Consider the following 17959-nt stretch of genomic DNA (forward strand, 5'->3'; position numbering starts at 1 on the left):
TCACACCACATAATTTCTGCAGTATAATTAGATACTAGTTAACAATGATTGACCTAAGCAGAGGGACAATATTGGCTCCTCTGTTTACTCTGGTCATGCCTTCACAATCTGATTACTGAAGAACTTAGTGTTTGTGATGTGGAAGCACATAATATCTTGAGGACTCTAGAAAAGACAGACACATCTGTGCTAAGAAATACTTTGTTTACTTCATCGCTGCACCAGTGAAATCAGTCCAGTCCATTCAGGAAAATCTCCTTGATCTGCAAGTGTAATATAAATATGTTTGCATAGGCTGCTTTTGAAAAGTTTTAAACTTGTTTCATAGTTCATTTTATGTGTTTGAATAGCTTTTGTCAACTTTTTATTTTAACTATTTTGATATTTTGTTACTCCCATATTATTTTCATTAGTTTATTTTTATTTAATTTATTTCTATGTAATTATACGTATCACTGTACGAGAACTTCACTGTTATGCAACCCTGCCTCAAACACAAAAGAAAACTGAGTTTTAATTTTGGACCTTTCACTATTTATTTGTGCAATAAAGCTTCATTTCAGTTATTTTTCAGTTTTGGAGTTTAAGTTTTTTTAATGATGATGTGAAACCAAACTGTGAAGGGTTTTAATGAGATTGTTTTGTAATGTCTGTAACAAGTTATGCTTACTGCTGAACAGTGGGCCCTAATTGGATTCACTGTGTACTTAAGTAACATGAAGTCTAGAGGATCTGAACTATACATGGATAATTTGAAGGCTCAGTGTCCATTCCCCTTATAAAAGAAAATTACATTTTTAAATATTGTTTCAGGTAATACTTGCATTCTGATTTACGTTTTTGTAAATTAAAGATTGGCATTCTTCTCCTCTAGCATCAGCAGATGGAAAGGTATAATGAATCTTGGGTACAGTCCCTACGCTATCGAGCAATTGATGGTGCCATGCTGGGAGGTGTGAGGCGCATAACATTGAATGACAACAAAGAATTGGGAGATGCAGGAATTGCTCATTTTATTGAGATCCTGAAGGATGATTTTTGGCTGAAAGGTAAAAATTAATGATATAAAATGAATATCTCATCTTGTAGGTGGACTTCAGTGTAACAAAATATATGTTTCATTATCTAGAATCTGGCACATGGATTTTTCCTGTTGCAAGCCAAATGCATGCCAGTATTACAAGGTGTACAACTTTGCTTCTGCCATTTTTCCCCCAACATTTGAGGCTTTAATGAAATAAATTGGTTACACATGTATCATTTAAAGTATTTTACATAGCTGGCCACTACTTTCTCCCATCTTTCAGGCAGTGTACCAATCCCGCGTCAAAAAAATTGTTCATCTGTTGAAGCGATCCACGGATCGATCCAATTTGTGACTTCTTCATGAGATCAGAAGTGTTGGTCAGCCAAGCTATGCGCCATTGATCTAAACAGGTGATAGTCAGAGGGATCAATGTCTGGAGAATATGGCGGGTAAGGTAGGACTTCCCATTTTAATGTTTCCAAGTACATTGTGACCTCTTGTGCAATGTGGGGTCGAGCATTGTCGTGCTGCAAAATCACTTTATCATGCCTCTCACTGTATTGCACCCATTTGTCTTTTAATGTTCTGCTCAAACACATTAATTTCATTTGATAATGAGCACTTGTGATTTTTTCACTTGGTTTTAACATCTCATAGTACATGATGCCAAGCTAGTCCCACCAAATGCAGAGCATGATCTTGGAACCGTGAATATTCGGTTTGGCCGTTGACGTGGAAGCATGGCTGGGATATCTCCATGATTTTTTGTGTTTAGGGTTATCATAATAAACCCATTTTCTGTCCCCAGTCACAATGTGATGCAGAAATCCCTTTCGTTTTTGCCTCTGAAGCAACTGTTCAAAAACACACAAATGCGGTTCAATGTCTCTTGGTTTCATCTCACACGGGACCCAAGTTCCTTCTTTCTGAATCATGCCCATAGCCTTGAGACATTTTGAAATGGCTTGCTGTGTCACTCTCACTAATTGTGCCAATTCATCTTGAGTCTGAAATGAGTCTTCACTCAGCAATGTCTCCAATTCTGAATCTTTGAAAACATTCTCTCTCCCACCACTACACTGGTGTACGGCATTAAAATCACTATTCTTGAAGTGGCAAAACCACTCACAACACTTTCTTTCACTAATAGCATTTTTATCATACATACTTGAGAGCACTTGATGAGACTCAGCCACTGTTTTCTTCATATTGAAAGAAAACAGTAACACCTCCCACAAATGACGAGAATTAGGCTCGTAAACTGACATTTTCAACCACGAACCACTTTATGATGCAGACACAAGTTGACTAGTGTTTGAAGGAGATTATGTTGACTGAGGTCCAAGCTAACTGTCTGATGTCTGCGATCTGTTTCTTTCGACCACTACTTACTGTTCTTGCGACCTATCGGCAAATGGCAGAAGGAAAGTTGTATGCCTTTTAAAATTTTATCTCAGTTCTCTGAGTAGTGATATGATCTGTTAACTTTGAATAAAACAGTGCATAACATTTGGATACATAAAATGTCTAATCGTAAAGTTGCAGCAGGAGAAACCAAAAAAGGAAAAGTAGCCCCTTCTTCTAGCAGAAGACTTGAAGGGAAAAAAAGACAAATCAAGGCGGAGAAGTGGTGGGATTTATGAGCTGGGAAGAGTTATGGATAGTTCACCCAAAATACCAGGTGAGGGGTGAATGAGAGGGGTAGACTTATGGTTGGTGCCTCTAACGTACAAGATGTGAAAACCTTATACCAACATTATCCATGTGAATGGTACATGGTGTGTCAGAAGTTGAACATTACCCCAGTCAGTGCTTGCCTGAGTCCAAACCCAGGATATCCTTCCCACCAATGTTAACCAACTTACACTTACCGATAACTACTTAATTACTTTACCTTTGAGGTGCAGACATACAAATAAATCAAAAGTACAGCCATAGGAACCAGGATGGCTTCTTCCTCTGTGGACCCTTTGATGGGGAAATCTCTATGAAATATGACTTTGAACTCATTTTGGAGTCACTGATATACCAAATGCTTATCATAGAACTAAGCTACAGGCATAAGAACTAAAAAAATGTGAAACTTAGTTCATGCCAGAGGGAATACACATGGGGAAAACATGGAAAATGGTTGAAAATATCATGAAACAGTAGTAAAATTTGGGTAACAAGATGCACATGAGAAAAAGTAACTGAAAAAGAGAAGAGATAATCCATACAGTTAAGATGTGGTAAAGTAGAGACTATGGGAGGAAAACAGAGGATGAGCTTGAGGAAAAAATATACAAAATAAGGCTAATAGAATCATTAAAAAAAAGAATGAAGTGTAGGTAAGTGGGAAAGAGAGAAATGTATGGATTTAGTTAGTAAAGATAAACAGATGTTGGAACCAGGAACTTGTTAGCACAGGAAAATCAGCATCATTTGTGGAATATTATCCAAAACCAAAGTAAAAGAGAGACAACAGGACATATAAAAATGCATATACAATGGAGTAGAATCATTAATGGCCATTTGGTACATTTTCTATGCAATTGGCTGCATCAGTGTGTTGCATACATAGAACAATAAAATGTTGTTGTTGTTGTGGTCTTCAGTCCTGAGACTGGCTTGATGCACCTCTCCATGCTACTCTATCCTGTGCAAGCTTCTTCATTGCCCAGTACTTACTGCAACCTACATCCTTCTGAATCTGCTTAGTGTACTCATCTATTGGTCTCCCTCTATGATTTTTACCCTACACGCTGCCCTCCAATGCTAAATTTGTGATCCCTTGATGCTTCAGAACATGTCCTACCAACCGGTCCCTTCTTCTTGCCAAGTTGTGCCACAAACTCCTCTTCTCCCCAATTCTATTCAATACCTCCTCATTAGTTATGTGATCTACCCATCTAATCTTCAGCATTCTTCTGTAGCACCACATTTCGAAAGCTTCTATTCTCTTCTTGTCCAAACTATTTATTGTCCATGTTTCACTTCCATACATGGCTACACTCCATACAAATACTTTCAGAAACTACTTCCTGACACTTAAATCTATATTCTATGTTAACAAATTTCTCTTCTTCAGAAACGCTTTCCTTGCCATTGGCAGTCTACATTTTATATCCTCTCTACTTCGACCATCATCAGTTATTTTGCTCCCCAAATAGCAAAACTCGTTTACTACTTTAAGTGTCTCATTTCCTAATCTAATTTCCTCAGCATAACCCGACGTAATTCGACTACATTCCATTATCCTCATTTTGCTTTTGTTGATGTCCATCTTACATCCTCCTTTCAAGACACTGTCCATTCTGTTCAACTGCTCTTCCAAGTCCTTTGCTGTCTCTGACAGAATTACAATGTCGTCGGCGAACCTCAAACTTTTTATTTCTTCTCCAAGGATTTTAATACCTACTCTGAACTTTCTTATGTTTCCTTCACTGCTTGCTCAATACACAGATAAAATAAAATCGGGGAGAGGCTAAAATCCTGTCTCACTCCCTTCCCAACCACTGCTTCCCTTTCATGCCCCTCGACTCTTATAACTGCCGTCTGGTTTCTGTATAAATTGTAAATAGAATTTCACTCCCTGTATTTTAGCCCTGCCACCTTTAGAATTTGAAAGAGAGTATTCCAGTCAACAGTGTTAAAAGCTTTCTCTAAGTCTACAAATGCTAGAAACGTAGGTTTGCCTTTCCTTAATATTTCTTCTAAGGTAAGTCGTAAGGTCAGTATTGCCTCACATGTTCAAACATTTCTGCGGAATCCAAACTGATCTTCTACCAGTTTTTCCATTCATCTGTATTAGTATTTTACAGCTGTGACTTATTAAACTGATAGTTCGGTAATTTTCACATCTTTCAACACCTGTTTTCTTTGAGATTGGATTTATTATATTCTTCTTGAAGTCTGAGGGTATTTCCCCTGTCTCATACATCTTGCTCACCAGATGGTAGAGTTTTGTCAGGACTGGCTCTCCCAAGGCCATCAGTAGCTCTAATGGAATGTTGTCTACTCCCAGGGCCTTGTTTCGACTCAGGTCTTTCACTGCTCTGTCAAACTCTTCATGCAGTATGGTATCTCCCATATGAAATGGGAGATGAACTTCATCTACATCCTCTTCCATTTCCATAATATTGTCCTCAAGTATGTCACCCTTGTATAGACCCTCTATATACTCCTTTCACCTTTCTGCTTTTCCTTCTTTGCATAGAACTGGCTTTCCATCTGAGCTCTTGATATTCATACAAGTGGCTCTCTTTCTCCAAAGGTCTCTTTAATTTGCCTGTAGGCAGTGTCTATCTTACCCCTGGTAATATATGCCTCTACATCCTTACACTTGTCTTGTAGCCATCCCTGCTTAGCCATTTCGCACTTCCTGTCAATCTCATTTTTGACACATTTGTATTCCTTTTTGCCTGCTTCATTTACATCTGTTACCCAAGGATTTCTACTAGCCATCGTTTTTTTACCTATTTGATCCTCTGCTGCTTTCACTACTTCATCCCTCAAAGCTACCAATTCTTCTTCTACTGTATTTCTTTCCCCCATTCCTGTCAATTGTTCCCTTATGGTTTAGTCAGTTTATCCAGGACCCATGTCCTTAAATTCCCACCTTTTTGCAGATTCTTCAGTTTTAATCTACAGGTCATAACCAATAGATTGTGTCAGAGTCAGTCCACCTATGCCCCTGGAACTGTCTTACAATTTAAAACCTGGTTCCTAAATCTCTGTTTTACCATTATATAATCTAACTGATACCTTCTAGTATCTCCAGGATTCTTCCATGTATACAGCCTTCTTTTATGATTCTTGAACCAAGTGTTAGCTATGATTAAGTTATGCTCTGTGCAAAATTCTACCAGATGGCTTTCTCTTTCATTTTTATCCCTAATCCATATTCACCTACTATGTTTCCATCTCTCCCTTTTCCTACTGTCAAATTCCAGTCACCCATGACTATTCAATTTTCGTCTCCCTTCACTACCTGAATAATTTCTTTTATCTCATCATACATTTCATCAATTTCTTCATCATCTGCAGAGCTAGTTGGCATAAAAACTTGATGACTGTAGTAGGCATGGGCTTCGTGTCTATGTTGGGCACAATAATGCAGTCATGCTGTTTGTAGTAGCTTACCCACACTCCTATTTTTTTTATTCATTATTAAACCTACTCCTGCATTACCACTACTTGATATAACCCTGTATTTACCTGACCAAAAGTCTTGTTCCTCCTGCCACCGAACTGCACTATATCTTACTTTAACCTATCCATTTCCCTTTTTAAATTTCTAACCTACCTGCCCGATTAAGGGATCTGACATTCCATGCTCTGATCCGTAGAATGCCAGTGGTCTTTCTCCTGATAACGACATCCTCTTGAGTAGTCTCCGCCTGGAGATCTGAATGGGGGACTATTTTACCTCCAGAATATTTTACCCAAGAGGACGTCATGATCATTTAATCATACAGTAAAGCTGCATGCCCACGGGAAAAATTACGGCCATAGTTTCCCCTTGCTTTCTGCTGTTCGCAGTACCAGCACAGCAAGGCCGTTTTGGTTAGTGTTACAAGGCCAGATCAGCCAATCATCCAGACTGTTGCCCCTGCAACTACTGAAAAGGCTGCTGCCCCTATTCAGGTACCACACATTTGTCTGGCCTCTCAGCAGATACCCCTCCATTGTGGTTGCACCTACAGTAAGGCCATCTGTATCGCTGAGGCATGCAAGCCTCCCCACCAACAGCAAGGTCCATGGTTCATGGGGTGGGGGGAATAATATAATATAATTGTATAAATATGCATGTACAAAACAAGTAGATACGTATGCTAAAATAATGGTGATAATAAAATAATCATACATACAGTGGCACCTTACATTGTTAATATAATATAATAATAATAATAATAATAAATATAAAATATAATAAAAACGACCACCACCAAGTTAGTTTTCAACTTGAAAATCAAACATGATGATAACACAAGGAATGAATCCACTACCCCGGGCACCAGTCGCAAGGCTGGCTTTCCTGGTCATCGGATTCCGGGGGACCAGGAGCATCATGTTACACTTAAGGCTGAGAACCAGATGACGTCCAGATTATTACGCACAAAACAAAGACACTTCATCGGCACACTTAATACTAATACTCTTTTCAAACTGGGCAAGATCAAACAACTTACAGATGTGCTGCAAAAATTCCAGATCAAAACCCTTGCAATCCAGGAAACACGATTTGCAGATGAAAACCATTTTGACACAGACAACTACAGGCTCTACAAAGGAAAACTAGCAGTTAAAACTAATGAGAAAGGACTCAAACAGTTTGGTACAGCATTTGCAGTCTACAAATCTATCAGTGACTCTGTCATTGACTTCCAGTCTGCCTCAGAAAGTATATCAACGCTCTATGTCAAATCGGCCAACAAAGCATATACCGTGATCAAAACACACACACACACACACACACACACTCACACACACACACACACACACACACACACACACACAAATAACTATAACACGAAGAACCACCAGAAAGTGGATGGCATCTGGAATGACCTTGAAGAGACGACAAACAAAATTGCCAAACACCATGTAATAATCTTGTTAGGCGACTTTAACGCACAATTAGTCGAAGAGAAAAAATACAGGAATATCACCAGAATCCATTCAGCTCACAAGAGCACTAACAAGAATGGGGAAAGATTGATAAGCTTTTGTGAAAATTTCGGCCTCGTAATTATGTTAACACAATTCAAAAAACCCAACAAGAAACTGTATACTTGGAAGTCGCCCAACACTATGTTGGGTGAATTTCAGATAGACCATGTGGCCATCTCCAAGAGTAACACTGCAGAAATTCTGAATGTGAAAACGAGAAGAGGATTTTTTGACTCAGACCACCATTTTCTACAGATAAAGACCAGATTACAACCGAATAGAAAAAAGCCAAAACTAAACAAAGTGCTGAGACCAGACCCCGAATACATAAAACTCAACAAGGAAAACATCTTACAGGAAATTAGTCAGACAAACACCACAAACTGGACAGAACTTGTGGACGTCCTCAAATCCGTGCTGAAATTGGGTCAACCCCCGAGAAGGAGAAAACACAGGTGGTGGAATATAATATGTGACTAAGCATTAGAGGAAAGGACCAATACCTGGAAAAACTTCAATAGTCACAAAACATCAGAAAAATGGCAACAATTTCTAGTAATCCGAAAACAAACTCGAAAACTATTCGGAGGGAAAAAAGAAATTATGACAAACGGCGACTAGATGAGATAGAACAAGACTTTAAGAAGAACAACACCAGGAATTTTTATAAGACGTTTAAAGAACATATTGCAGGACCCCAGCCACCCAATCTTTGCTTCAGGAAACTGGATGGTTTGCTAGATACTAACACGAAGAATAACTGCCAAATCCTTGCAGACTATTTCAACAGACCTCTCAACAGCGAAAGACCTACAGAAGATATTCACTACCAGACGTCTACACCAAATCCTGACGCTAAACTGCCAACCATCTACGAAATAATAGAAATTATCAAGACTCTGAAAAACAATAGAGCCCCAGGAGTAGATGGAATTATTGCAGAACTATGGAAACTAAATGATGAAAGATTAACAAGGAAAATTCACAAAATCATATTAAACATTTGGGAAACAGAACAGATCCCTTCTGAATGGAAATGCGCACTCATCCATCATCTCCACAAAAAAGGGGACAAAACTGAACCAAATAATTACAGGGGTTTCTCACCCTTACTGATCACATATAAAATCGTATCAAAAGTTCTCATGAATAGATTGGAAGAACAAGCTGACCCACAAATAGGAGAATAGCAGTCTGGTTTTTGCAAGGGACGTTCATGCATAGAGCAGATCTGGAATCTGAAAATGATTCTCCAGATGAGAAACACCCGAAACACAGTGGTTACTTTTGTAGATTTTAAAAAGGCCTACAACTCAATAGACAGAGTAGCGCTTTGCAAGATGATGGAAGAATTCAGCATTGACAGAAAGACAAGAGCAATCATTTGGCAAACATTAACTGACACAGTCTCCAAGGTTAAATTTATGGGGGATATCTCGGAACCATTTGAAATCCAAACTGGAGTGTGACAGGGTGACGGGCTTTCACCATGACTCTTTAATATCATTCTTGAAAAAAATTATCAGGACATGGGAAAAAGAAGTCAAAGGAATCCAAATTGGCATTAGAAAAGATAATAGATTCAATGTGAAGTGTTTAGCTTTTGCGGATGACCTTGCAATCCTCACAAATAATATAAAAGAAGTCACTAATGCCATAGAGAAGTCACACAAAATTGCACAAAGAACTGGCCTGCAAATCTCATATGGGAAAACCCAGTACATAGAAAGAGTGCCACAAGACAAACTGCCTTTTGTGACAACCCATGGGAAAATCATACAAGTACCACATTTTAAGTGCCTGCGAGAAATCATCCAGCCATCAGAAATCAACCTAAAGGCCAATGAGGAAAGAATAAAAACAACTACAGAAAGCATGTAATCTCACGTGGAACTATTATAACAAAAAGTCCATATCCATTAATGCAAAATTGAGGCACTACAACACTGTCGTACTTCTGGAGGCACTGTATGCATCTGAAACAACACAAATAGGTGGGCAAATTAAAATCAAAGAAATAGAGAAACAAGAAAGGAAAATTCTCAGGAAAATTTTTGGCCCGATACAAGAGCAAGGAATCTGGAAGAAGAGACAAACATCAGAATTATATAAATACACAGACAAGATTACAGATACAATAAGGAAAAGAAGAATGCAGTTCTATGGACATATCCATAGGATGAATGAAAACAGAATTTCAAAGCGAATTCTTAAAGTCATCAACTCAGGCAGGGGAAAAAGAAAATGGATAAAAGAAGTTGAAGAGGACCTCAGACAAGCACGCATAACAGTAAACAACGCAGAAAATAGAACTGAATTCAGGAACATCATCAAAAAACATAGATTTGAGACCACAACACAGAAGAGACCAGGCTGCAAATGGACAGCGGAGCGAAAGAAACAACACAGTGTACACATGAAGAAAATTTGGGCCCAGAAAAAACATAAACAATCTTCATAAAGGAATTCAAGTTCAACGCTCTCTTAAATGGTAATAATCGAAAATAATAATAATAATAATAATAATAATAATAATAATACATCATGTTAATCACATACTATATGTCAGTATCATATTTAATTGTGTTTAAACTTTTTAATCTTAAGTAACATGTAGGGAAAAGTATAAATGAATATAATAGAGGGAAACATTCCACATGGGAAAAATATATCTAAAAAGAAAGATGCTGTAACTTACCAAATGAAAGCGTTGGTATGTTGATAAAGACACTAACAAACACAAACACACACACAAAATTCAAGCTTTTGCAGCCCACAGTTGCTTCATTAGGAAAGAGGGGAGGGAAGAAGAGGGAAAGACAAAAGGATATGGGTTTTAAGGGAGAGGGTAAGGAGTTATTCCAATCCCGGGAGCAGAAAGACTTATCTTAGGGGGAAAAAAGGACAGATATACACTCGCGCACACTCACATATCCATCCGCACATATACAGACACAAGCAGACATATGTAAAGGCAAAGAGTTGCTTGTACATTACTGTCACACACATATAGTCATACTTCAGAATGTAGTTATCAGCTACTTACAGTATACATTTGAACAACACTTCTATGGTATGCGTAAGGCTATTCGTTGGTAGATTGTTCAGTGCCTTTGGGAGTTTGCTATAGAATTTCAAACATAGGCTCTTGTGGCTCTTAAGTGTTAGTTTCAGTCTTAAATATGGAAGTGCTAGGTTCCTGTTATTTTGAGTGTTATGGACAGGGACTTGGGATCTAAAGCTAAAATTCCTTATGTTTTCTTTAGCATATATTAAACAGTTGTAGACATACATACTAGGCAGTGTCTTTATCTTGAGTTCTTTAAAGTGTTTTTTGCAACTTTGTCTTATTGATAGACCTAATATACACCTAATTGCTTTCTTCTGCTACTTGAAGACAGGGCTTGAACTCACTAAATTACCCCAAAGTAGTACTTCATACTGCAGTTGTGGTTGAAAGAAAGCTAAGTATGCTGGAGTTAATAAATATTCACTAATAATGTGTCTCAGCTTGTGCAGAATTTAGAAAGTACAAGCAAGTTTGCCACTTAGATAAGCTGTATGCTTGTCTCATGTTAGTTTTTGATTGAAATGCAACCCCAGTAATTTAATGCTTTATGTATAGTCTCTAAATATCTTTAGGGTGAAGTAAATTTCTTCAGTTTTCATTTTATTTGTAGACAAAAGATTGGCCCTTCACTAGTCACCATTCATTTCAGTTACTATTTCATTGTATTCTAAGACATCTTTCAGACTTCTCGATCTGTCATTAGTGTCTTGTGACCAGCATAAAGTACACTGTCACGTCATGAAATAATATGTACACAAAGAACACGATGTTCATGTCTGCGGAGTTTGATTCTGTTGGAATGCACAGTGGACATGAATGGATGCAGATGAACAGACAGTATACTTGAACATTGTGAATCATCTCAAACAAATTGATTTATTGCAAATTGCCAACATGGATTCAGAAAATATAGTTCTTCTGAAACACAACTAGCTCTTTATTCTCACAAAGTAATGAGTGCTGTCACATGGGATATCACATTGATTCCATGTTGTTAGATTTCCACAAGGCTTTTTACTCCATTCCTCGCAAGCAACTTCTAATTATATTGCCTGCCTATGGGATATTGTATCGAGTAAAACAGAAGTAATTTGTGGTGCTCCCCAAAGAATTATTATAGGTCCTCTGCTGTACCTGATCCACATAAACAACTGAAGAGACAATCTGAGCAGTCCTCTTAGAATGTTTACAGATGATGCTGTCTTCTACCGTGATGTAATGTCATCAGATGATCAAAATGAATTGCAAATTGATTTAGTCAGGATATTGGTATGGTAACTTGACTTGAAGAAGGGATCGGTTGGTAGGACATGTTCTGAGGCATCAAGGGATCACCAATTTAGTATTGCAGGGCAGCGTAGAAGGTAAAAATCGTAGAGGGAGACAAAGAGATGAATACACTAAGCAGATTCAGAAGGATATAGGTTGCAGTAGTTACTGGGAGATGAAGAAGCTTGCACAGGATAGAGTTGCATGGAAAGCTGCAGCAAACCAGTCTCAAGACTGAAAACCACAACAACAACATTGCTATGGTGCAGAAGGTGGCAATTGGCCCTAAATGATGAAAAGTATGTAGTCATCCACATGAGCACTGAAAAGAATCTGCTAAATTTCAGTTACATGGTAAATCACCCAAATCTAAATGCTGTAAACTCAACTAAATACTTTGAGATTACAGTTATGAGTAACATAAAGTGGAATGATCACATAGATAATGTTATGGGGAATGCAAACCAAAGACTGCAATTTATTGGCTGAAGATTTAGAATTCTAAAGAGACTGCTTACACTATGCTTGTCTGCTCTCTTCTGAAGTATTGCAGTGTGGTGTGGGATCCACATCAGATAGGATTAATGGAGGACATCAGAAAAGTTCAAAGAAGGGCAGGTTGTTTCGTATAACTGTGAAATAGGGGAGGAAGTGCCACAGGTGTGATATATGAATTGAGTGGCAATCATTAAGACAAGGGTGTTTTTTGGTGTGGCAAGACCTTCTCATAAAATTTCAGTCGTCAGTTTTACCCTCAGAGTGTGAAAATATTTTAATGGTTACCACCTACATAGGGAGAAATGATGATCATAATGAAATAAGGCAAATCAGAGCTCATGTGGAAAGATTTAGTTGTTCTTTTTTTCCGGTGGTGTTTGAGAGTGGAGTGATAGAGAAGTAGCTTAAAGGTGGTTCGATAAACACTCTGCAAGATACTTAATTGTGACTTGCTGACTAATCATATAGGTGTAGATGTGTGACAGATTCAAAGGTTTCACTTAAATCTAACAATGTTGTACAAATGTGTTTCTTGTTCTCAAATCCTTCATATACATTAATGAGGCAACACTGTACTGCTTTTCTTGTCAATAGCTGAGATCAAAAGCCAAGCTATCTATTACTCATCAATTTATTACTTTCAAAATAATTGTAAATTTACATATGTATACTGTTTTCTGTGGGGACTATTGCTATGGGTCTATAATTATTTGGAAATTATCTTTCTACATCTACTTCTACACCTATATCTACATCCATACTCCGCAAGCCACCTGACAGTGTGTGGCGGAGGGTACCCTGAGTACCTCTATCGGTTCTTCCTTCTATTCCAGTCTCATATTGTTCATGGAAAGGAGGATTGTCAGTATGCTTCTGTGTGGGCTCTAATCTCTCTGATTTTATCCTCATGGTCTCTTCGCGAGAAATGCGTAGGAGGGAGCAATATACTGCTTGATTCTTCAGTGAAGGTATGTTCTTGAAACTTTAACAAAAGCCCGTACCGAGCTACTGAGCATCTCTCCTGCAGAGTCTTCCACTGGAGTTTATCTATCTTCTCCATAACACTTTCGTGATTATTAAATTATCCTGTAATGAAGCGCGCTGCTCTCCGTTGGATCTTCTCTATCACTTCTATCAATCCTATCTGGTACAGATCTCACATTGTTGAGCAGTATTCAAACAGTGGGTGAACAAGCGTACTGTAACCTATTTCTTTTGTTTTCGGATTGCATTTCCTTAGGATTCTTCCAATGAATCTCAGTCTGGCATCTGCTTTACCGACGATCAACTTTATATGATCATTCCATTTTAAATCACTCCTAATGCGTACTCCCAGATAATTTATGGAATTAACTGCTTCCAGTTGCTGACCTGCTATTTTGTAGTTAAATGATAAGGGAACTATCTTTCTATGTATTCACAGCACATTACACTTGACTACATTGAGATTCAATTGCCATTCCTTGCACCATGCGTCTATTCACTGCAGATCCACCTGCATTTCACGTACAATTTTCCATTGTTACAACCTCTCAATACACCACAGCATCATCTGCAAAAAGCCTCGGTGAACTTCCGATGTCATCCACAAGGTCATTTATGTATATTGTGAATAGCAACGGTCCTATGACACTCCCCTGCGGCACACTTGACATCACTCTTACTTTGGAAGACTTCTCTCCATTGCGAATGACATGCTATGTTCTGTTATCTAGGAACTCTTCAATCCAATCACACAATTGGTCTGATCGTCCATATGCTCTTACTTTGTTCATTAAACGACTGTGGGGAACTGTATTGAATGCCTTGGCGGAAGTCAAGAAACACGGCATCTACCTGTGAACCCGTGTCTATGGCTCTCTGAGTCTCGTGGACGAATAGTGAAAGCTGGGTTTCACACGACCATCTTTTTTAAAACCCATGCTGATTCCTACAGAGTAGTTTTACTTTTCTTACAGAGTTTAAGTGTAAATTTCATTTTCAGACATTTGGGGAACACACCTTCATCGAGAATATGATTTGCCAGATATGTTGGTGGTATCATGACGGTAAAGGATATTGTGTAATAGTACTGTTACTAACCCTATAGTAATCCTCTATTTTTGAGTTTTAAAGTTTATTTATAGATTTTAGGACATTACTTGAGGTGATTTTTGACCAAGATAATTTTTTGCAGCAGAGTGCCATTCCTCTCTAATGTCTGCCATCCTCTTCATTTCCATGTATGTGTTACATCCTACATCATTCATGATCTATTGCATGTATGATATCCTTGGTCACCCCTGCTGATTATTGTCTCTTGCATTTATAATTATAGATTAAAAACAGAGAAGCGTTCATCAAGATTTTTTACATTATGCAGTATATGTAGCCAGTCAATTATTTTAAGTTCACATTTCAGTTCTTCAATATTGCTCTCACTTAATATTCTATATATGACTAACTAGTTAGTAGTCTCGTGTTTTGTACTGCCTATTCTGACCCATATCCCATCATGATCAGATGATTCCAGCTTAATCGCACCATACTCTAGTTGACCCCTATTTACATTACTAATTACATTATCAAGGTATGCATCTAATCTAGTAGGTTTGTAATTTATACAGTAGTGATTTAGTGCTTTTATACAGTTAATCGCGTTATTTACATTTTTTTTCTACTTTCTAACAATACAAGAGGGGGAAAGTTGCTACTGACCATATAGTGGAGATGCTTAGTCACGATAGGCACAATAAAAAGATTCACACAATCATAGCTTTCGTCCATTAAGGCTTTTGTCAGCAGTAGACACACACGCATTGTGTATGTCTACTGCTGACAAAGGCCTTAATGGACGAAAGCTATGATTGTGTGAATCTTTTTATTGTGTCCATCGTAATTCAGCATCTCTACTACATGGTGAGTAGCAACTTTCCTTCTCTCTTCTTGTTACATTCCATCCTGGATTTTCCATTGATTGATTTTTCTACTTTCTGTTATGTCTATGTTAAAGTCTCCTGCAGTAAAAATTTGTGGTTTTTGTGTTTAGTGAAGTTTTTGACTAATGCATACAGTTTTTTTATAAGAACTTTCTCATCAGAAATTGGTGTATGGTACATGGAAGCAATGGTAATTTTTTTGTGTTTGCAATATTACAACTGCTGCTTCAAATGCGTCTTCAATGCAGAGCTTGTTTAGGTCTGTTACTGAATGCTGCACACTTGGATTTTCTTGTATGTAAGATATCACTCCATCATATGCAATATTAGTTCTACAATAATTTTTGCCTACTATGTAGCCATTTGGTACACGTAAATCTATTTCTGAGTTTTACAGTCAGTGTTTGTTAATATATATTATGCTGCAGTTAATTTTATCTTACCTGTACTGTAATTCATTAAGCTTACGTCTTAGGGATTGTACATTAACATGTAACAATATTTAATCATTTTTGGTACTGGAGGAATACTTATTGCTTCTTCTACTAAATTTTCTTTACTAATCCCTTCAAATTGTTGTTACCAAATCCAACATTCGTCATTACATTTTTGAAATGTTTACATATTGAATAATAGAGCTTGTTTGCTCTTTCTATTTCATTATTCACACATGACTGTTGTATTAGATCATACTGGTGAGTTTTAGCCACTATTACATTAGTATGTGTTAGCTTACCTAACAGCTCTTTCAGTGCTTGTGTTGCTCCAACTGTTTCATTATGATATACGTCACTGGCACCTCCTATAACAACTGCGTAGTCTTTTGATGATAAGTTGACAACTTGGTTGAGTCTTTCATTAGGTTTCACTATTCCCTCAATTTTGAACATGTCTGCTGCAGCATCTGTTTCCATTTTTATAGTTAGTCCTCTTCCGAAACTATCAAATAACATTTTTAAGTTGTTAGGTACTGGAATTCTGTTTTTTGTAGTACCTTTGTATTAGGTTAATAACAGTGATTTATCACAGTTTTATTTGGAATTTGTCCTCTTTGTACTGGCATTTTGTGATCACTATCACAATATCCATTCTCATGTTCAGGAATTGTACAAAAATTAGTGTTAGAGCAACTACTCTCATTTGTGCTGTTTGTTATGAGGTTGTTGAGGAATAATACATCCTGTGCTGCTTTTGTGGGAATATGATTGCCTTGTGGAATTGGATGGCTTCCCATTGGTTCTCTTGCCTATTTGTATTGTAGAATCAGTACAGTAAACTTTGTGTTGACTCACAATATTGGCTCTTCTCCTACATTCCTCACATTTCCAGTTCCAGTTCATTAACAATTTCATGTCTTGTATCAGGGACAGGTCCACTTTTCCACATTGAAAGTGAAATAATATACAGCACTCAATGCACTTGATACCACTTTACACTTTTTTTTGCACCTTTTACAAAGAGATGAAATTTCATGAGACCTACTATTTTTTCACTACATATTGTGCTCTGATTTTCTGTTCTAATTTGCATAAGGTCATTAGACTTACATTTAAAAAAAATATTTTTCCTCTATTAGTGCAGTAATAATTTCTTTTTTGCAGTCCTTTTTAAGTTTAGAGTTCAATTTCTTCACGTCACATCTTGCACACAACCATATTTCCATTTTGTAATTGCATTTGGACATTGAAAATGGAATATTGTTCTACATTTAACACATGTTATACCTTTATAAGCTCACTTATAAGTAGCAATATGTGGAATCGAGGTTGCGAGATGTTGTTGCTATGTAAACAGTCTGTTTATTATATTTTTTTTTCATGTCCTTGTCTTTTATTTCAGTTAGTTTTGTTGTAGTATGACACACCAGGCACATATTTTCAGTGTTAACTGTTTTAACTGTTTGCATTTTAGACACTTTTTCTCACAATTTATTTGTTTAGTAGCTGGAATATCATACTTGTGATTTACACTAGCCATCATCTTGTCAGTCAAAACTCTAATTATAAAATATCAGAAATGGGGTATCTAAACCAAATTATACATTACTGAAAATACTTGATTGAAAATATATTGTAGATAGATAAAAAATCTACTCTTAAAGCAGTGACAGAATAAACACACAAGATATCTGGCAACATGTGTGCTTCCGGAACCAGTAGCTCCTCCTCCTGGCAGAAGGGCTGAAGGGAAAGAAGAGTGATGATGGAAAAGCACTTATGCAGTTTAGAAAATGTGAAGAGTTACGGAAAAGTTGCCCAGAACACCAGTCAGGGGAGACTTACTGAACAGGATGAGAGAAAGACTGATTGTCAGTGCTTGTACTGAACAGGATTTGAAAACCTGAGACCTTAAAGGTGCAAGATAGGGTAACAAGCACGACAGAGATCACAGATCACTGAAAAAAACATCATGAAAGAGACAGTAAGAGCAAAAAGCTAAGTGCACTATGAAAGGTAGGCAGATGATGTGGGTGGGTAAAAAAACAGGTCAGAAAAAAATAAAAAAAATATAGAAAAATAAAAA

The 17959-nt window shown here is 37.4% G+C and overlaps 1 protein-coding gene across 1 annotated transcript in view; it reads left to right on the top strand.

Annotated features, from left to right (window-relative positions):
- LOC126266622 (centrosomal protein of 78 kDa-like) overlaps positions 1 to 17959 on the top strand; it is a 234705-nt gene that overhangs the window by 144909 nt on the left and 71837 nt on the right. Inside the window, exon 5 of the mRNA XM_049970973.1 lies at positions 875 to 1049. Coding sequence (XP_049826930.1) covers positions 875 to 1049 — 175 coding nt within the window. The remainder of the gene's footprint in view (positions 1 to 874; positions 1050 to 17959) is intronic.

Source organism: Schistocerca gregaria, chromosome 4 (assembly GCF_023897955.1).
Source record: "Schistocerca gregaria isolate iqSchGreg1 chromosome 4, iqSchGreg1.2, whole genome shotgun sequence".
NCBI lineage: Eukaryota > Metazoa > Arthropoda > Insecta > Orthoptera > Acrididae > Schistocerca > Schistocerca gregaria.